This window comes from Monodelphis domestica, chromosome 1 (genome assembly GCF_027887165.1).
Source record: "Monodelphis domestica isolate mMonDom1 chromosome 1, mMonDom1.pri, whole genome shotgun sequence".
Lineage (NCBI taxonomy): Eukaryota > Metazoa > Chordata > Mammalia > Didelphimorphia > Didelphidae > Monodelphis > Monodelphis domestica.
In genome coordinates this window covers 722,648,791-722,670,398 of record NC_077227.1, presented here as the reverse complement: position 1 = coordinate 722,670,398, position 21,608 = coordinate 722,648,791, and the positions used below count along the sequence as shown (strand labels likewise).

The window sequence follows — 21,608 nt, the reverse complement described above, 5'->3', positions numbered from 1 at the left end:
ATGATTTGCCCAGGATAATAATTTTCAAAGGAGTTGTCCATCTTGATTAATGTAGGGAACCTACACACCAAGTTCCCCATAGGATATCACAGGTCCAAACCAAAACAATCACACAAGCAGTCTTTCTCCTTTCCAACACATTTTCTACATAATTAGCAAAATTATATTCCTAAATCATAGCTCAAATCATGTCATTCTGTTATAGGGCTTCATCTCTCCTATTGAAACCCTCCACAGTGTGACTGTAGCCTGTTTTTACAAGGAAGTGGGAAGAAGCCTCAAAATCACTGAAGAGAGCAGTAGCTCCAAACACTTGAGATTGAGGGGATGGGAGTGGTAGAACAATGGACTAATATATAGTGATTTGCAGATCATTCCCAGCTCTAAGCAGAAAAGATGAAGTGACTCTCTTCTAGAATTAGTTGAATGGTTGTAAAGACAATTTCTGGCTATATCTGCATTAGTCACTCACTAACCATTCCATTATCCTAGAGTCCAGGTAATTGGCCCTGATTGAACTTAATACCCTCCGGCTAGAGTTGGCAGGCAAGTCATTGTGGTTCAAGGAAGCAGTCAGAAATCCTGGACTTTTCTTCTTTGTTATAGAAAGACCCATGTCTCAGAATTCAGGAATTTGGCCCACATGATGGGTGATTACAAATTCTTTCTTTTCCATCATTCAAGAAAAACCATTTTTTAAAATCTTAAAAGTATTTTCACTTCCATATTTTCCTGACAGCCACTGAGGTGAGCAATATATTAATTATACTTGTAAAATCATACAAAACATGTTTATTAGCTCTACCATTAAAAAAGCAAGAAAACAAAAAAAAAATCCACATTTACTTGAGTTCATCTCTCTGAACGTGGACAGCATTTTTCACCATGAATTCTTTAGAACTGTCTTAAATCATTGTCTTGATCAGAGTAGCTAAGTTATCAAAAGATGATCATTTAAATATTGCTGTTACTATGTATAATGATCTCCTTCCTAGTTCTGCTCATTTCACTCTGCATCAGTTCATATAGATCTTAATAGAGTTTTCTAAAACCATCCTCCTAATCATTTCATATGGTACAACAATGTGTCATCACAATCATATACCACAAATTGTTTAGCCACTTGCCAATTGATAGAAAAACCTTAAATTTCCTATTCTTTGACACCACACAGAGAACTGTGTTAAATATTTTTGTACACAGAGGTCATTTTCCTTTAATGTCTTTGGGATTCAAACCTCTTAGTGGTATTGTTGACCCAAAGGGGGATGCATTTTTATAATTCTACGGGTATAGTCTCAAATTGTTCTCCAGAATGGTTGAACAATTGTGAATTAGTGTCTCTTTTTTCCACATTTCCGCTAGAATTTGTCATTTTGTTCTATCACATTAGCCAATCTGACAGGTGTGTGGTGGTACCTTAAGAGTTGCTTTAATTTGCAGTTCTCTACATTTTTTCATATGACAATTGATAACTTCAATTTCTTCTTCTAAAAATTCCATTTTAATAACACTTGATCACAATGGGACTCTCATCATCTTTTCATATATTGTTACATTGTTCTCCCTCAACAGAGTCATAGTTACTCTCCTAGTTCATCTGCATTTCACTGAATTTCTTCACTTTGACATTCAAAGAACTGGGAAGAAATCAAACTGTGTCAACATCTGCCACAGGACCTTGTGGTGTTTTGATTTAATTAATGATTGCAAATCATTATGGCTCACAGTGGCTACCATAATCGATATGAGCAGAAGCAACAATAGCAGGAACACAGCTCATATCACTTTACATTCCTCAAGCAATTAAAAATTATTTACCACACATCAGGCTCATCTGATGCACAAGAGGTCATCTATATGCCTCTTAGATGCCATTTGCACAGGAATATGTTAATACCAAGACTCTGCCAATACCACCACCCACTCCATATCTTATGGTTCAGCCAGTACAACTTCTTTCTCTCTGGAAGCCCATCAGAGAATACTAAATCTTTGCTACATTAGAGAGGCCTCTGCAGGGAAGATACATTATCTCCTTCTCTCATGGTGACTAAATAAGAACTCTGAACTGCATCCAGGAATTCAGAACCACAGGCTAGGCAACTGAGGGGTCTTTCCACACTCATGAGGAATCTATTATGAATTCTCTCATGGCCTACTGTCCTTGGTCTATAGGCCTTCCCACATGGATTACACAGAAAAGGTTTTTCTCCAACATGAATTCTTTGATGCTGAGGAAGGTGCTTCCTTAGTATAAAGGATTTCCCATGTTCATTGCATTCATAAGATCTCTCTCTAGTATGAATACTGTCATGTTGAATGAGATCTACATTCGGGGGGGGGGGGAGGAACCTTCCCTCATCTAGTACATGTGTAAGTTTCTCTCCATTATGAATTCTATAAGTTGAATAAGATCTAAGTCAACTTGGAAGGCCTTCTCATACCCCCTCTCACTCATAAAAATATCTCTCCAATGTGAGTTTTCTGATGGACAGTTAGTTTTATCTTCCTTCTGAATGCATTCTATATACAATAAATTAATAAGTTTTCTCTGCAGCATTATTTAATTTTTTTAAAAATATAAGTTGCAATAAAAGGTCATCCCACATCCCTAACATTCAGAGGGATTTTCTCTAAGATAAAATCTCTAATGGATACAAAATAGTGTCCTCAACCTAAATGGCTTCCCATATGCATTATACTCTTAAGGTTTCTCTTATGAATGAATTCTTTGATGTTGAGTAAGTTGTATCTTCAGTCTGAAGGTCTTCCCACAATAATTACATCTATAAGGTTTCTCTCCAGTATGAATGCTCTGATGGCGAGTAAGATGTACAGTCCGGTGGAAGGCCTTCCCACATACACTACATTCATAAGGTTTCTCTCCAGTATGAATTCTTTGATGTCGAATAAGTTCTGAGTTATAGGGGAAAGTCTTCCCACACTCCTTACATTCATAAAGAATCTCTCCAGTATGAATTCTCTGATGCACAGTAAGTAGTGTCTTACTCCTGAAGGCCTTTGCACATTCACTACATGTATAAGGTTTCTCTCCAGTATGAATTCTTTGATGCACAATAAAAGCTGAGTTGTAGGGGAAAGCCTTTCCACATTCCTTACATTCATAAAGAATGTCTCCAGCATGAATTTTCTGATGCACAGTCAGTTCTGTCTTCCTCCTAAAGGCCTTCCCACATTCACTACATTTATAAGGTTTCTCTCCAGTATGAATTCTCAGATGCACAGTAAGATGTTGCTGTCTCCTGAAGACCTTCCCACATAAATTACATTCATAAGGTTTTTCTCCAGTATGAATTCTTTGATGTCGAATCAGTTCTGAGTTATACGCGAAAGTCTTCCCACATTCCCTACATTTATAAAGAATCTCTCCAGTATGAATTCTCTGGTGCACAGTAAGTAATGTTTTACTCCTGAAGGCTTTTGCACATTCACTACATGTATAAGGTTTCTCTCCAGTATGAATTCTCTGATGTATAATAAATGCTGAGTTGTAAAGGAAAGCCTTATCACATTCCTTACATTTATAAAGAATGTCTCCAGTATGGATTCTCTGGTGCACAATAAGATGTGCTTTTCTCCTGAAGGCCTTTCCACATTCACTACATTCATAAGGTTTCTCTCCATTATGAATTTTCTGATGTTTAACAAGATCTGTGTTGTGATGGAAAGCCTTCCCACACTCCTTACATTCATAACAAATCTTTATAGGATGAATTCTTTGATGCATAGTAAGTTGAATCTTACTCCTGAAGGTTTTGCCACATTCACTACATTCATAAGGTTCCTCTCCAGTGTGCATTCCTTCATGTCGAGTATGGTGTGCCTTTAGTCTGAAAGTCTTCCCACATTCACTACATTCATAAGGTTTCTCTCCAGTATGAATTCTCTGATGCACAATAAGTTGTGACTTCCTCCTGAAGGCCTTCCCACATTCACTACATTCATAAGGCTTCTCTCCAGTATGAATTCTCTGGGACTGATTAAAATGTGAGGTGCATTTCTCACATTCATGATTTTTTTCAGTATGAATTGTCTGATGAACATTAAGTTTTATGTTACTCTTGAAGGTCTTACCACATTTACTACATTCATGTTTCTCTCTAGCATGAATTCTTTGATGTTCAAAAAGTTCTGAGTTGCAGAGGAAGGCTTTCCCATACTCCTTACATTCAAAAGGAATCTCTCGAGTATGAATTCTCTGATGTACATAAAGCTGTATTTTTTGTCTAAAGGCTTTCCCACATTCATTACATTCATAAGGTTTCTTCCCAGTATGAATGATCTGATGTCGAGTAAGATTTGCCTTCATATTGAAAGCCTTCCCACATTCAGTACATTCATAAGGTTTCTCTCCAGTATGAATTCTTTTATGTCGAATAAGTTCTGCATTCCAGTGGAAAGTCTTCCCACACTCCTTACATTCATAAAAAAACTCTGCAGCATGAATTCTCTGATGCACAGCCCGATGTTCACTGCTCCTGAAGGCCTTTGTATGTTCACTATATTCATAAGGATTATCTCCATTAAATTCTTTGTTCTCTGAAAATAAGAATAAAAAGGTGACTAATCCTGCCTTTCCTTCCTTTTCCTAAGGGTTCTTGGTTGCTTAGAAGTTTCAGAGCTATTCTTTTGCTTTCTCACTAACCTTGCACTAAGGATCACAGTTTACCCCTAATGTGAAAGTATGATTACTCATAGGAAACATATAAAAAAGAATTTACTTGGGACAAAATTACCTAGAAGAGAGAAAAACCCTTGGTAAAAGCTTGGCATTTGAATAGAAGGAAAGAAATAAAATACTATCCATAAAAAAATAGGAAGACTTTGATTTATTTCACTACTAGGTCTATATTTTTAAAAAGTTTCTTAAAGCAAAGATCTCATTCAAAAATAATCACAAAAGCATTTGTGAAATAGTTAAATATTAAAAATGCATAGGTCCAATGATGGGGCTATGGCTAAACAAGTCCTATTATGTGAATGTATTATCATGCCTTTATAAGCATAATTTCAAAGCATAAAGAAAAACAGAATGGCAAAATAACATACTGAAGAGGAATGAGATTGTGATGAGACATTTTAAAAATTAACAGCAGCAAAGCAACATAATCATAAAAGCAACACAGAAGAAATGATAGAAGGGAACTGAAAAGCAAAAAGGGCATATTGTTAAGATTTTATGGAATGTTTTTATTTAAAAGGGAGAATGATTTCATGTTGTAAAAATGGAGATTTGAACCCCAGACTTCAATCCCCAGAAGTCCTTGGTACTTCCCAGAATTCCATATAATCTCACCTGAGTCTCCACCTGGACGAGATCACAAATTATTATTTAAAGGACTCTCTGCTTCTCAAGCGCTCTCTTCCTCAACTTGAAACATTGCAACTTGTAGTAATTAGGCTGTGAATGGGCTAATCAGCCCTAGGATGTGGCTTATTAATTTTGTATCCTTGATTTCTAATAATCGTTAATAAACCTCATAAAATATAATATTTTTATCATTAGAGACTAAACTTAACTTTTACAATGTAAGTGAGGCAGGAGAATGCCGCATAAGATAATTTCCAATGAATAGAAAAGAAATACCTATTCCTTCCTGAGAAAACAATTTCTTTTAAGAATGGAGGTACATTTGAGTAAAGAAATACAACAAAATGTAACAAGTTATGAAGTGAAATTTTAAAGTCTCAGCTCTTCTCAACAGGCCAGAGAAGTTTTAATAAGGTCACATTGTTCAATATTTTATAAGAGCTTTGACCTAAAATGACCAACAGAGCTATATTTTGCAATGACTCATCTACTTGATTTTTATGTAGTCACCTGGACAGTTCCTTCTTAGAATATCTGCCTCTGGTCTCCAAAATGCTTCTTTTCTTTCCAATTGGTAGATCACATCTGGTTTGGAAACTGCAAATCCTGTTCATTAAAAATGAAAAGGGCTAAAAAATGATAGTCATCTCAGAATTCTATCACAAATTAGATAAATGAAATATCCCTTCTAATTCTTAGTAGAAAGGTAGGAAAATTATAAAATTGCAGAATTTATCTTGTAACATCAAGAGCACTGGTAATGTTATTTGATCACATCTTAGGTTTGGTTTTTTTTTTCCCCAATCATGATTAGAGAGAAAGGAAGGGATGTTTTTAGGTGAGGAATATATTAAGGACAGAACTTGTATTTTAAAAAGCATCCATTACACTTGATTTCAAAACTACTTCAATCTTTCTTTGGGAAAAATAACAGGCATGCTAGCAAGACTCCACGGATAGTAAAAAGAACGACTGAAGGATATTTTATATTATGGGGGAATGGGATTACAGAGTAAGCCTTAAGAAAAACAGTTCATTTGATTCGCTCCCTGCTTAGACAATGGGAACACTTTGTGTATGATGACCCTTAAACTGGGATTAAACAGGTAATCTTGGAGTTGAAGTAAAAGAGAGGGGAAGATACATTCTCAAGGATAACAATATATCAAGAATTCGATTTCCAGGCATATTGGCAAAGATCTTTTCCCTGGAAACAGACAGCACAAGTACTCTGTCTTTTGGCTACAAAAGAATTAGGAATATCTTCCTTTGTATGTCAAAGAATAATAGTAGTTAAAATCTTCAAAATTTCCAATCTATATACAAAGACTCCAAAGAAGAAGCTGTTCTTACCCAAAGAGACCAAGTTCCTATAGTTCTCCAACATCACATGCCTGTACAACTTTTTCTGAGATGGATTCAAATGTCCCCACTCCTCCCAGGTGAACTCAACAGCCACATCCTTGAATGTCATTGATTCCTGAAACACCAAAAATATTTGTGCTTATCCAGGTATAGCTCTGACTGTTATGAAGTTTGAATGTAAACTCCCTGCCAGCACAGATTGTTTCATTTATTTATTTGTCACATTATTTGTCAAATACAATGCCTGGTACAGAGCAGACACTTAAGACTTCTTTTCTCATTAAGACTCTGAGCTCCTTGAGGGTAGGGGCTGTTTTTGCTTCCTTTGTATCCTCAGCACTTAGTACAGTGCTTGGCAAACACTAGATGCTTAATAAATGTTTATTGTTTTTAATGGATCCAATGATCAGTTTTAAATATGTTTTTTTTATACAAGGTGATCCCGTGGCTCCTACTTCTGCCCTATGAGCTCAAGCAGTTCTATGCCCAATTCCTTATCAACCTGCTGAAATAAAAAAATGAAAATGAAATAGTTGAAGATAGCTCTCATGTAACCCTAAGTCTTCTCTTCTAAATTAAATATATCCAGTTCCTTCAAATAATAATCCCATTCTCCTTGCTACTAAGGTAGGTGCCTTCCTCTCTTCATCCACATTTCACTGTTCCAGGCTTTGATAACTTTTCTGTATAAACAGACCAAGGCCATAACTGAGTGGTCTTAAAAATATTAATCAGTGCACCCCTTGGGATAGAAAAGCACTACAGACAAACTGAATTCTCATTAATAAAGAATGGCCAGAAAAAAATCTGCTTTTTTCCAACCCCAACAACATCATGCCCCCAAGCTGGGAACCCTATCCCAATCCTCCTCCTTTTCAGCTTCCTTTGGTGTACTATCTTCCCTCATTAGATTGTAAGCTCCTTGAGGAAGGGACTTTCTTTTTCTTACTCATATCCCCAGCACTTAGTTCAGTACCTGACACATAATAAGAACTTACTACATGTTTACTGACTGCTGCCTTCCATGAGTTCTAAGTAAAATTAATTACTTTTTTCCTCTCTTTTGTTGATAAATGCATAAAATACTTATGCTGGTAGAGTTGTGAATCAGCAGAGCCACTAGAGGAAGTAATTTGAATGATGACAAAAAAACTACTCAACAGTGTATATATCCTTTGACCTAGCCAGAGCACCTACAGGCCTCTACATTCGAAAACAAAAAGGAAAAATTGTCATAAGTACAAAAATATTTGTAATATGGCTTTCTGTTATAGCAATGTCCTCAGGACAAAGGGATACCCATTAACTGGAGAAGAGTTGATCAAATAAAAGGAAAGGCAATAGAATATTCTTGTGCCTCAAGAAATTATGAAAGAGAAAGTTTCAGAGAAACTCAGAAGACTTGTATGAAGCTATGCAGAGGGAAACTAACAGAACCAAGAAAACAATTTATAAATGAGAAAACGACGAAATGACAACCAAGGTGCCACAACAACTTGCTACCATTTTCAGACAGAAAAGTGATGACAAATGCATGATTTTGGTTTTTGTGATAACAATTCTTGGCTATAAGGACTGTGTATTTCTTTCTTCAGTGGTCAGGAGGTGATTTAGGAAGAAGGGAGCTAGAGACAGCCAGAAAGAAAGAAAAAGAATCCCATTAATCCATTTTTTTAATGTACAGAAAAGAAAAGAAGAAAGTTCAAAAGGAAAAGAGGACAGTTTTAAAAGTCACTTGTTGAAATTATAAATATATATATATTTTTTAAAAGAAGCTATCTATAATAGAAATTTTCGATCTCACAAATAATTTTCTTTTTCTGTTCTTTATATATGGAAACAGGGTTTTCTGGGGGAGGCTTGTTAAATCCAGAATAAGAAAGAAGTTAGTAACATAAGCCCAATAGATTCAAACCTTTCAATTTCCTGAGCCACTTAGATGCCCCTCAACTATTCACTGTTAATGAAATTCTATTTTTAAAAAAGTAAAATAAAATCTTTTAAAACTGACTACAGAAAATTATTCATTAAATAATTTCTTATAACAAAATTAGATTTATACCAGGTTGGTAAGGATGGCTTAACAATTAAAAAAAAAAAGCAACATCACCAGGTTTGGGTGTCTTATAGACCAGATTTCAAGAAATTGAAACCTAAGTATCTGGAGAAGCTCCCAGTATAGCCGAAGCTCTTTTCAATTTCCTAGGACAGCAGACATGATTTGCAGAGGATAAGATCACTTTCATGAAATTCCTCGCGTGTGATTTCCTAGACTAAAACCAAATGTTTAAGTCAAAGTGCCTGGATAAATTCTCAAACCTGAAAGCTTTCTTTACCCACTTTGAGGTTCTGAAGAAGACTGCCATCTATATACATCCTGACAAATTCTACAAGTAGTCCATTAATAACAAGATGGCCAAATAGACTGTAGCAGTCCGCCCCCTAGCTATGGGCAAGGGGAACAGTCAGTCTTGGGCATGCTCAGTAGTGCTCATGGCTGGGAAGGCCTCTGACCCTTGACCCCAGCTTCTCCCAGGTTAGGCGGGAAAACAGGTTTCTTTGTTCTCCCCTGGTTAAGAGAAACCACACCTATGCCTTGTCATTAACCAATGAGAATCATCCCTATGTACTGTGTATATTTGCATATCAAAAGCTATATTCAGCCCAGCAAGCTCCGCCTTCTCTCTGCTCTGCTCTCTCTTCTCTTTCAGGCTACCTGATGGCTGTCCTTGCAGGAGCTTGGCCTCTGGCCATGCTCCATCTTTAATCTTTCTCTATTCACCTCTCTGACCTGTGTGGTATGGATCTCAGGACTGGAAAAGCCTACGCAATGGTCCTTTGATCAGAGCTTAGCTGTGGCTCATTGATAATTAATAAAGACTCATTCTGACCACCTCATATCTCTAATAGGACTCCGTCACTCCCCTGGTGGTATCAAAACTTCTATCCTGTCTCTATCTTCCTAGCTTGTGGCTTCTCTCCCCTCTGAGAGAGCTACATAGACCAACAACAAAACTTAATCATGCCAAGACCCAGGTCCAAGAGGAGCCTTCTTCTACTCTGGGAGACAAGGTTTGCTTGTCAGGGTTCCCCAAACCCTTACCTTTGCTATTTCTGAGATGCAGCTATATAACCCTCCCACCTGCTTCCCATGATGCTGACAGTGGTATAATGAATGCATCACCAATACAGATGAAATTAAAGAAATTTTTGGGAGCTATACTGCCCAAGAATGCAGATAAAACTGATAATCTGATGAAATGGATAAATTCCTACAAACATTTCATAAAAATATGAATTGACCAAATTTACAGAATTTGAAATAGAATACTTAAAAAATCCTATCTGAGAAATAGAAATTGAACAAACCACGAATAAAATCCCCAAGAAAAAATCCCTAGGACCAAAAGTAGTTTCCAGTGAATTCTACTAAACTTCTAAAGAATAATTGATTCCAATACTACACCAACTGTTTGAAAAAATGGGTAAAGAAGGAATCCTTCCAAATTCCTACTATGACATAAATATATTTTAGTAACTAAACCAAGGAGAGTTAAAACAGAGAATGCAACACACCTATTTACCTAATGAATACCAAGGCAAAAATTGTAAAAGAAAATATTAGAGAAGATTACAGAAATAGAGAATAAAGATCATACACTATAACCAGGAATGTAGGACTGGATGAGTATTAAGAAAACTATAAGCACAAATGGCTAAGTCAATAGCAAAAACAGTAAAATTCATATTAATATCAATGGCTGCAGAAAAACAATACATCTATTTCTATCAAAAAAGAAAGCAGAATAAATGGAAAATTTCTTAAAATGAGAAGTAATGCCTATCTAAAAGCAAAAGCAGGCATATGATGTAATACAAAAAACTAGAAGCCTTCCCAAGAACATCAGAAGTGGAGCAAGGATTGTCATTATCAACTATTATTATTATTACTAAGACAAGAAAAAGAAACTTCAGGATAACAATGAGAAACAAGGGGAAAAAACTGTTACTCTTTTTACATGATATGATGAGAACTCTAGAGAACCAACTAAAAGTGTGGAAACAATGAATAAACTTGTTTAGCAAAGCAGCAAGATATAAAATAAACCAGCATAAATCATCAACATTTCTATATATTACCAATAAAACCCAGGAGGAAAAACTAGAAAGAGAAATTCCACTTACAATAACCTCAGACAATAAAAAGTAGGGGAAACCACCTGACCAGACATATACCCAGAAACTAAATAAATGAACATAATTAATTACTTATGGCTTTTCAGAAAAATGAAGACAGATCTAAAGATCTGGTTTCATTATTAATTGCTCTAAGGTAAGCTGAGCCAAAATAATAAAAGTGTCAATTCTACCTAAATTAATAGACTAATGTAGTGTCATATCAATCTATCAGAAACTACCCAAAAAATCAATAAAATTTGTCAAGAATATCAAAGGATTTTTTTTTTAATGTGAAGAAACTCAGCCTAGCAGTACCAGATTTAAAATTATATTAAAGAAGGGCAGCTAGGTGGCTCAGTGGATGTCTGGCATCCATTCTCCAGGACTGGAGAAAAGAAGTTCTAGATTCAAATCTGGCTAAAAAGGCAGAAAATAAAAATCATAAAGGCTGGTAGGGAATGTGGGAAAATTGGGACACTAATGCACTCTGTGGAAATGTGAAGTGATCTAACCATTCTGGAGAATAATTTAGAACTATGCCAAAGGGCTACAAAATTGTACTTACCCTTTGACCCAGCAATACCACTACTAGGTCTTTATCCCAAAGAAATAAAAGAAAAACGGACCTACGTGCATACAAACTGCTACATGCAACAGTTTCTTTTGTGGTGGTTAAGAATTGGAAACTAAGATGTCCATGAATGGGAAGTTGCTGCACAAGCTGTGGTAAATAATTTTAATGCAATATTGTTGTGTTATAAAAAAAAATGATGAGCAAGAGGGTTGCTCTTTTTTTTTTTAACCCTTAAATTCTGGTGAGTGGTAGGGGCTAGGCAATTGGGGTTAAGTGACTTTCCCATGGTCACAAGGACAGGAAGTGTCTGGATCCCAGGTCCTCTAGACTTTAAGCCCACAACCCTTCCACTGTGCTAGTATCTAGCTGCCCTTGAGCAAGACAATTTCAGAAAAACCTGGGAAGATATGTATGAGCTGAGGTAAAAAGAAATGAGTAGAAGCAAGAGAACACTGTACACAGTAATACCAATATTGTAACAATGATCAACCCTGAAACTTAGTTACCATGAACACCACAATGATTTATAAAAATTCGCAAGGGCTTATGATAAAAAATGAAGAGAGAAACTGATGAACTTTGAATGTAAATTGAAGGATGCTATTTTTCACTTCATTTTTCTTTTTGCAACATGGCTTTCCATGACTTCACCTGCACAATGAGTATGTTTACTTGGCTTCTCAATGGGGATGGAGCTCCAGAAAAGGAAAAAATTGGAATAAAATTTAACATTTTTTGAAATATAAACTAAATGTAAAGCAATTTTTGAAGGGAGAAAATAGTTAAAAATCTATGTGTGTTTTAGCCCTAACTATATGATTCTCTGAAGGACACAACTTCTAGGGTTAAGGCACACGCGAAAGAAATGTGCCCCTTGGTCTTTTGCCAGAGATGGCATTTCATAGAAGAAGCAACTGGAACTCACCTGGTAGGGTCTGGTTGGCAGGGGCACAGGCGCCATCCCTACTTCCTCAGGACTCCCACCTCGAGAGGGAGAGCAGAGGCCACAGGACACTGCGCTGGGGAGGAAATGAGCACCATGAGAAGTGGGGCTCGGGTTGCAGGTTTCTCCTCCCCACTGGACACAAGATTTCCACTTCTTCACTTAGGAGGAAACCAGGGAAGAGACCTGGGGCCCGGGAAGGACCAAAGGAAACAGTTCTTGCGGTCCTGGAGGTGACTGTCTTTTAACTCTTTAGGGATAAAACAGGAAAAGAGACAGAGATGGCGCTTTCAGGAAGAGAAGAGCTCTTATCAGCATCAGGGAAGGCTTCCTGGTGGAGGAGGTATCCAGAAGGGGTAAAGAAGGCAGCAGAGAGTGTGGACTAAGGCCCAGAAGGACTGTCAGAAAACAGGAGCTCACTCTCCAAGATGTCACAAGAACTCAAACTTGTATGGTCTAAAACCGGGATCTTTCCGCGGGAGGTGTTTGAGGAGGGATCTGTATCCGACTCCGCCTCCAAATGTCCCCAGTTCAGCTCTGCGCCTGCGCCCTCCCACCCTAGGACTCCATTCGCCCTCCGACGGACGCTCCTCCCCTTCTCTGTATACTCCCCAACTGGCCCCCGGTGCTCCGAGCCTGCCACACCCCAGCACTCGGACTCCGACTAGACCTGGCACCTACTACCGCTCACCCTGTCCCAGGTCAATCAGGAAAAAACAGGGGGAATAGCCACCGCCAAGCATGGAAACGAGAGGGCAGAGCGGAAGTGACAAAAGAGGGATGTACCCATCGTGGATCCCTCCTTGGGTTTGGAAAATACTCTTGGATTTGAACAAAGGCTTCTGGGAATCGTAGTCCCGACGCAGCAGCATCTTTTGCGCATGCCTAGGTCTCAGGCCCTCTTCTAGGCCTAGGAATAGAGCCCTGCCTACCACGCCCCTCTCGGCACTTCCTAGCCGAGATCCCCGCCCCTTCTTTCCCTTGATGCTCCTGAACTTAATCCTCACCATTTCCCAAATCTCGGGATTTTAGACCTTGTGGGTGGTGGGTCTCCTAGAAACCTTAACCAGACTAGCAGTCTCTTCACCCCCACGCCGCCTATGTATCGCTTATCAGCCCCAGTCCGCCAGAACTTCTTAAACGCCTCCTGTGTGCTGGGAGACACACCCACCCCCTAGTTTGGAGGATCCTAATAGAAACCATTTATCTGGGAAAGTGGCTGGAGTGTCTGGAGCATGCGCAGAACACGTACTGCTCATGGAGCTGGGAGAGCCCCGGAGGGCAGATCTGAAGACCAAGACAGCAGGGGACACAGGGCTGGGGCTGAGGACTAACCCCAACACCTGGGAGACAGGACAGTAGAAAGGTGTGGACTAGGGTTTGTCTTTTGTCTTAATGCTAGATTGGGGGGAAGCCGAGGATCAAAGCGGGGCCAGGGTCACCTGACAAAAGGCAGAAGACATTATCACTGCATCCTCGGGCTTCTGTTTTCTCTGCCCTGGACCATGACCGGAAGGAAATAAGGAGATACTGAAGAGCATCAAGTCAGTTGGCCTAGGTTACTTAAATAAGAGTAATAGCTATCATCTACACAGAGCTATTAGGTTCCGTCCACAGTGCTAAGTGGGTTATAATTATTGTCTCATTTAGGTATCACAGTCACCTTGCGAAAAGGTGATATTATCCCCATTTTACATATGTGGAAACTAAGGCGAAGTAAACTGCCCAGGGTCATACAGCTAGCGAGTGCTTGAATTTGGATTTAAACTTGGGTCTTCCAGGCCCAGAACTCTATTCCCAGTACTCTAGCTGCCCCTACCTTATCCCTTAGTATTGAAAGAATTGGCAGGTAGGATTGCTGGGCCATTGTCAGTGATATTTTGCAAGACCATGGACAACTTGTGAAATGCAGATGTACAAAAATTCCCCAAAAGAGAAGAGAACTGAGCCAAGGAATTATGGGTTCTGTGAACTTACTTTTATTTTTTTTAATTTGCTTTTATTTTCTAACAGAATTCAAGGCCATAGTTTTAATAATTATTCATGTTAGTTTATACAATGCTCTTTTCACAAATATATTCTTCTCCCTTTCCTATTCAAAGAATTATCCCTTATAACAAAAAAATGGGGAGGGTGAAGCAGTTCAACAATCTTACACATTTCCTGATTCAGACTAAGTTCTGATTCAGTATAAGTTCATGTTTCATAAATATCTAAATATATCTGCAAATATTTCTCTTCCCTTGCTCCTCTGAGAAAGTACTTTGAAAAATAGAGACAAGATTTGTTGCCTATGATAATAGCTATTCCTTGAATAGCTATTAAAATATATCCCCATGTAAATTAAAAGGTAGTCAGATTTACAAAATATATCATATAACATGATTTATATTACCACCTACTAATTTTACCATGGGTTTTTATTTTCTATAAGACAAGGGGGAAATTATTTAAAATGTACACTCAGTTTCTATTTTCTAATCAAAGTGCATGACTATCATATAAGTGGAAGTTATAGATGTGAATCTTAAAACTACTCAGACTCTACTTTAGAAGATTTGATTAAGCTATTCCCTATTTTTAACAATGGAGGTACTTAATCAGGAATGTTTTGAGAACTTTTAAAATTATTCCACCCTACTCAGACAGTGCCTTAGGGGAAGATAAAGTTGCAAACTCCTGATTGAACAATGAAAAGTCCCAACTCATAGTAAAGCTAGAATCTTAAGCTAGGTCTATTTTTAGATCTAATACCAAAAAAAAAAGGTGCTAAGTACCTATAAAGGTTAAATTAGTACCTAAAAGGTCAAGCAACTTACAAAAGGCAAGCTTAATAAAAAGTACTCAGAGGATTTAATCTAACTAGAGAAGGTGAGAACCAAAGAAGATGAGAACTAAGAATGAGCAGTCCTGGGAAAAAGCATCTACTGTGATTGGTAGATGTGAAAATTTAGGGGAAGAGACATAAGAGAAAATTTCTTTAAAAGGAAGGGGTAAAAGGTAATTTAGTAGTTGGAGTTCGGAGTTGAAGTGAGGACTTCAATGGAGTATACAATTGAATTCAGTGTGGAGTATGCAATTGAATTCAGTGTGGAGTTAGACTTTGAACTCAGTTCAGGAGATTCAGTGGAGGACTGGAGCTTGCTTTGAGATGATATTGTGGTGAGTGATAAAGACTCTCCCTTAGGCTCAGGCCTAGGCTATTTTGGCCTAGGTGCTTTTCTACTGCTTGGCTATTCTCTCTCCCTCTCCCTCTCCCTCTCTCTCTCTCTCTCTCTCTCTCTCTCTCTCTCTCTCTCTCTCTCTCTCTCTCTCTCTCTCTCTCTCCCTTCCCTTAATTCCTTCATTTATATTAATTAAAATCTCCATAAATCCCAGCTGACTTGGGTATTTTCATATTTGGGAATTTCCCATGGCGACCACTTATTTTAGATTTTAAGTCAAAACACTAAACGTTATCTTTACAGTTTGGCCAAAACCTTAGTAGTTTGGCCTTTACAGTTTTTAACATTTACAGTTTTCAACCTTTACATAGAATAGAAGAGTTTACTTATCTTTTAAGTGATAAATATGTCTTTATTATTTCCCTAGGTCATAGAAAGTTTTTTCCCCTTAAAGTGTTTTTAATTTTTAGGAATCAGTTAGCCCCCTTCACTTCCCTCCATTTACTTTAATTCTATGTTTTTTTTCCTAATACAATCTATAAAACTGGTTATTAGCTACTTATTGACTGTTATAAGTTTTTAGTTAATCATTGGAATATCTATGCATCAGATTTGAATGTAATACCATAAGCCTTAGTAGTAGAGTTTTTAAGAGCTTAGGTATCCAAATCTTAAGACTGTAAGCTGGTCCTGTCTTCTAAGGGAGATAAAAGGAAGATGGATGGTTGATGAGTCAACCTAGTCAGGAGATATTTCGCCTGGCAGTGAGTCTCTTTAGTGCTGAGTAGTGTCTCTCACAGGACTTTCTAAAGGATATTGACTAACTCCATGTTTTCCCAGGTGTTATGAATTTTTAAGACCCAGTCTTACAAGTTAACATGATTATACCAAATGTAAGCCACTCTTATTTTGAGAAAGTCTTAGTTTAGTTTGATTCACTGGAACTTAGATAACCACCAAACTATATTAAAAAGCTACTCTGATTCTAAGGTGTGTCTCTAGTCATTGAAGGGCTATTGACCTTTATTACTGGTAATTGCTACACTTGCCAATAAATAGATTATCCTTAGATTTTTGTGCCTCAGTTCACTTCATTGCAAATTTTTACCACAATAAATCCAAATATATTTTATGGCTGGAAGGACTTAATTTTATTTTTATTATAAAGTCATAGGCATTGTAATATTTCAGATGGATGGGAAAATTTATATTTCAAAATGTATTTTTAATAAGATTTGTGTGACATAAAATACCCCCATCCCAAAGCATCCCAATGATGAGACATAGGTGTCACAGAGTGATGTTGTATCTAATGGTATGATGTTGGTGTAGCATGGGTGTCCCTAGCATCAACATGGGAGAGCCAGTATAATGTTACAACAGAAAGGCAGATGGCACAACATTTAAAAGTGATTGTTCAAGAAAAGGATTTTTAAACCAGGACAGGAAGGCCAGTCAGGCTCATGACTTCTGTAACTGCCTTGGGGCTGGTTTTTCTCTTAGTGCTGCTCACTTATCTGGACTCTTAATCTATGGAAAGCGGCAGCGGCCACACCCTGGGCAACGGCCTCAACAGGCCCGCTAAAACCTTGTGAGGGTAGCCATCGGGTCGTCGTGGACCCCTGGTGAACTAGGGCTTTGCTCACCCAGCATGTGAAGACTGCTTCGGCTGAATAGACAGTTCAACGGCTGAGATGGCGATGCAGCAAGGCACTGTGGAGTGCTTAGGGCATGTTGGAGCACAAAAGACAACACAGCCATCCAATGCAGCTGAGGAAGTCTCCAGGTGTAACGACTTTTCATGCCACTGGACCCAGGCTTCCAACGCCAAGAGAGTGGGACTGTCTCTGTGTATCGACTTCTCCACTTAAACCTCTTTCACACACAAGTATCTTTGTGCACAATCATCTATTTCAACCCTGCCTACCCTCTTCAAAACCTGCAGCGATGGGGAAGTGGCGACGCAACAGGTGCAGGTGACTACTGGCAGTTGTAGTCACGATCCTGCACGTAGGTGGCCCACGGACCAGTGGTCATTCGGCCCTGTACCTGGGCAGCAGAGACGTTCGATAGCATCCTGGGAGACTGAGCAAGGGAGGGGACTAGAAAAGGTGTCCCAAACATTGCCTGCCCTACAAACACCCGGTCAGCACACCGCGGCTGGCGGGTCATCCCTTTAAGCGGTCGAAACCAAAGAAAGCAAAACACAAAGAAACTCCTACTAGGAGCATGGAACATCAGGACATTACTTGACAGAGAGAATACCCCAAGACCTGAGAGAAGAACAGCTTTAATCGGTAAAGAACTGGCACGATATAACATCGACATCGCAGCCCTAAGCGAAACACGCTTACCAGAAGAGGGATCACTCAGCGAACCCACCACTGGATACACCTTCTTCTGGAAAGGTAGAGCCACAAGTGAAGACAGAATCCAAGGTGTTGGCCTGGCTATCAAGACCAGTTTGCTCAAACAAACAGCTGCCAGACTTGCCTGTGGGCACCAGCAAGAGGCTCATGAAGATCCGCCTACCTGTCAGCAAAGACCGGTATGCCACAATCATCAGCGCATATGCCCCAACACTGACCAGCACAGAGGAGACCATCGAGCAGTTCTACTCTGACCTGAGCTCCATCTTGCACTCAGTGTCCACCAATGACAAGCTGATACTACTGGGAGATTTTAACTCCCGCGTTGGCCAGGACCATGAAAGAGGGAAAGGAGTGCTCAGCAAACACAGCTTGGGCAAAATGAACAACAACAGCCTACTGCTACTCAGCAAATTCTCAGAGTTCAAACTCACCATCATGAACTGTGTTCAGAATGGCGAACAAATACAAAACAAAGTGGATGCATCCACAATCAAAACAGTGGCATCTCATTGACTATATCATTGTACACCAGCGAGACATCCAGGACATACAGATCACCAGAACCATGAGAGGAGCTGAATGCTGGACAGACCACCGATTGTTTAGAGCAACTCTTCAAATGTGCATTGTACCTCGCCATCCAAAACGCACCCAGACAGTTCGCGCATCTTGCAACGTGAGTCATCTCAGAGATCCATTTTATCTGCAAACATTCCAGTCCTGTCTGGGGGACAAACTGTCTGCCAAGGGACCACTCACTGGAAGCCCAACCGAGAAATGGAACCAGTTCAGAGACAAGGTGACAGAAACATCAAAGGCAGTCCTAGGCCCCAAACAACGCAAACACCAGGACTGGTTTGATGAGAACAACACTGCTATTGAAGACCTATTGAACAAAAAGAACAAACCCTTTATGGAGTGGCAAAATAACTCAAACTCTGCTCCTAAAAAGGACAGATTCAAGTCTCTCCAAGCCACGGCACAGTGTGAGATCAGGAAAATGCAAGACCGATGGTGGGGAAAAAAGGCAGAAGAAATCCAGTGCTTTGCTGACACGAAAAACTATAAAAAATTTTTCAGTGCCCTCAAGACTGTCTATGGGCCATTAAAATCTGCCACCACCCCCTTGCTATCCTCTGACGGTGACACTCTCATAAAAGATAAAAAAGGCATCAGCAACAGGTGGAAAGAATACTTCAGCCAGCTCTTCAACCTACCCTCTTCAGTCGACCAAAGCGCCCTTGACCAGATCCCCCAAAACCGCATCATCAAGCAACTTGAAATCCCTCCTTCATTAGAAGAAGTCCAAAAAGCCATTAAACAAATAAGTGCAAGCAAGGTACCTGGTAAAGATGGGATCCCAACCGAGGTGTACAAGGCCTTAAATGGAAAGGTGCTTCAGGCACTCCATATAGTGCTGACCAGCATATGGGAAGAGGAAGACATGCCCTCAGAACTCAGAGATGCCTCCATTGTAGCCCTATACCAGAACAAAGGCACACAAGCAACCTGTGACAACTAGAGGCATCTCACTACTCTCCACTGCTGGAAAGATCCTCGCCCGTGTTATACTCAACAGACTCCTGTCATCTGTTTCAGAGCAGAACCTGCCTGACTCACAATGCGACTTCCAACCAGATCGCAGCACCATCTACATGGTATTCCCGGTGAGGCAAGTGTAGGAAAAATGCCTTGAGCAGAACCTGAGTCTCTACATTGTCTTCATAGACCTGACAAAGGCATTTGACACAGTAAACAGGGACGCATTGTGGGTGATCCTCAACAAGCTCGGTTGCCCAGCAAAATTCATTAAACTGATCCAGCTCTTTCATGTCGACATGAGACTTTCGATCGCTTCAACATCTCCAATGGCGTGAAACAAGGCTGCGTCCTCACTCGGGTGCTATTCAACCTATACTTCACCCAAGTATTACGACATGCTGTGATGGATCTAGACCTGGGCATCTACATCAAATACTGACTGGATGGCTCACTATTCGACCTTCACCACCTGACCGCAAAAACAAAGACAACAGAGAGACTCATCCTGGAAGCTCTCTTTCCAGATGACTGTGCTCTCATGGCCCACCAAGAAAATTGCCAACGACGGGTCCCTAGACCACGAGATTAATGCCAGGATCCAAAAGGCCAGCCAGGCTGCGCTCCAAAGTCCTCCAACACAGCGGTATAAGCATTGCAGCGAAGCTCAAAATATATAACACAGTGGTCCTCAGCTCACTCCTGTATGGTTGCGAGACATGGACACTGCTCTGGAAGCACATAAAACAGTTGGAGCAATTCCACCAATGCTCTCTCCGGTCAATCATGAGGATCTGATGGCAGGACTGAATCACCAATCAGGAAGTCCTCGACAGAGCCAACTCCACCAGCATCGAAGTCATGGTCCTCAAAACCCAGCTACAATGGTCTGGACACGTCATCCGCGTGGACCCACAGCGAATACCAAGACAGGTATTCTACAGTGAACTGTCAGCTGGACTCAGGAAACAAGGCCGACCAAAGAAAAGATTCAAGGATTAGCTAAAGTCAAACTTGAAGTGGGCTGGCATTACACCAAAGCAACTAGAACTCGCTGCCTCTGACCAAGTGCTAAGCCCTCCCCAGTGTCGGATGCTGCAGCCTTCATGGCAATTGGAACAAACTGTTCTAATCCACCCATTCCACTAGGGGAAGCCTTACATAGTTGGGGTAGGTTCCTTTCAACTCACTGAAGGATTTGGGGGCCTGTCAGTCGCCTAATATCTGGTTTAGCCTGCACATCAGTTTGGTTCACTGAGGTGAAGCTAATGCCCATGCCACAGCTTCTTGGAGCCACAAGTGAGAGTTGGGTGAAAGGCAGACCTCAAAGGTGGAGGAGGAGCCAGGAGAAGGGTTCAGCAAGCCTCATAGCAGAGGTGCTGATCCTCCCAGAACACTCCCTACACTCTTCTAGTCTTATCATCCCAGAACAAGAGGAGAGAGTTGGCTCCTCCCTCCTCTCTGAAGTCTCCCTCTGCCCTTTTCTGCAGATATCGGCAGATCTGTGGCTCCTATCCATGGAATATGAATGGGTTAGATTTGTTAAATCGCCTTTTCTCTCCATAGGCACCAGGCAGAAATTCCGGATCTTCCTCTCTAGAGAGGTTTCTCTTTGGGTCCTCCTCATCTCATTGGGCACATCTCATGGCAGAAGGCAGCCCCCAAGACTACCATTCCCAGAAGGCCTTGTGTGCATGGGGACCAATTTCCTATTAAAGTAGATACATTGAAATTTTAGTGGTATAAGAGGTTACTTCCGGTAACATTACTCTCCTGCAAGTGTTGTTTCCCTACATCCCTCCAAATCTACTCAGGGCAACAGTTGTCTGAATAATTGGAGGCTGAGAAGCAGCTTGTCACTGTGGAGAGGAAGTTAAGGAATACTTGGGTTCACATCCTGCTTTAGACCATAGCTTCAGACCCAGGACAAATCTCTGAATCTCTGTCCCAGTTTCTTAATTTGTAAAAGGAATAGGTTGGATTCAGTGGCCTCTAAGGTCCCTTCCAACTTCCATAATTCTGTATTCCTGTCCTCTGGGAGAAAAAGGCCATATGAGATTCACTTTGATTCAGTCATCCCCAAGGAGGGGTATATCTGCTTTGAAAAATTGCCTTTTTTTAATTCCTTTTCTCTTGA

The 21,608-nt window shown here is 39.9% G+C and overlaps 1 protein-coding gene across 2 annotated transcripts; it reads right to left on the bottom strand.

Moving 5' to 3' along the window:
- Positions 1 to 777: 777 nt before the first annotated feature.
- On the bottom strand, positions 778 to 13,198 carry LOC100029046 (zinc finger protein 546-like). Of its 2 annotated transcripts, XM_007477691.3 has the most exons (5): positions 13,088 to 13,198; positions 12,379 to 12,472; positions 6,689 to 6,815; positions 5,846 to 5,941; positions 778 to 4,563 (listed from the first exon to the last, which is right to left on the bottom strand). In XM_007477691.3, exons 2-5 carry the CDS (start codon positions 12,412 to 12,414, stop codon positions 2,720 to 2,722), a joined length of 2,103 nt encoding a protein of 700 aa, XP_007477753.2. In that variant the 5' UTR covers positions 12,415 to 12,472; positions 13,088 to 13,198; the 3' UTR covers positions 778 to 2,719. The 2 variants fall into 2 exon arrangements, with proteins under 2 accessions (XP_007477753.2, XP_007477754.2); XM_007477692.3 differs by lacking the exon at positions 13,088 to 13,198 and having other exon boundaries at positions 12,379 to 13,033.
- Positions 13,199 to 21,608: the final 8,410 nt, after the last annotated feature.

Coding starts and splice junctions, on each gene's coding strand:
- LOC100029046 (XM_007477691.3), bottom strand. CDS start 12,414: ATGGCGCCTGTGCCCCTGCCAACCAGACCCTACCAG. Junction 5,942..6,688: donor TAGGAACTTGGTCTCTTTGG/GTAAGAACAGCT, acceptor TTTAATGAACAG/GATTTGCAGTTTCCAAACCA. Junction 4,564..5,845: donor TCTAAGAAGGAACTGTCCAG/GTGACTACATAA, acceptor TCTTATTTTCAG/AGAACAAAGAATTTAATGGA.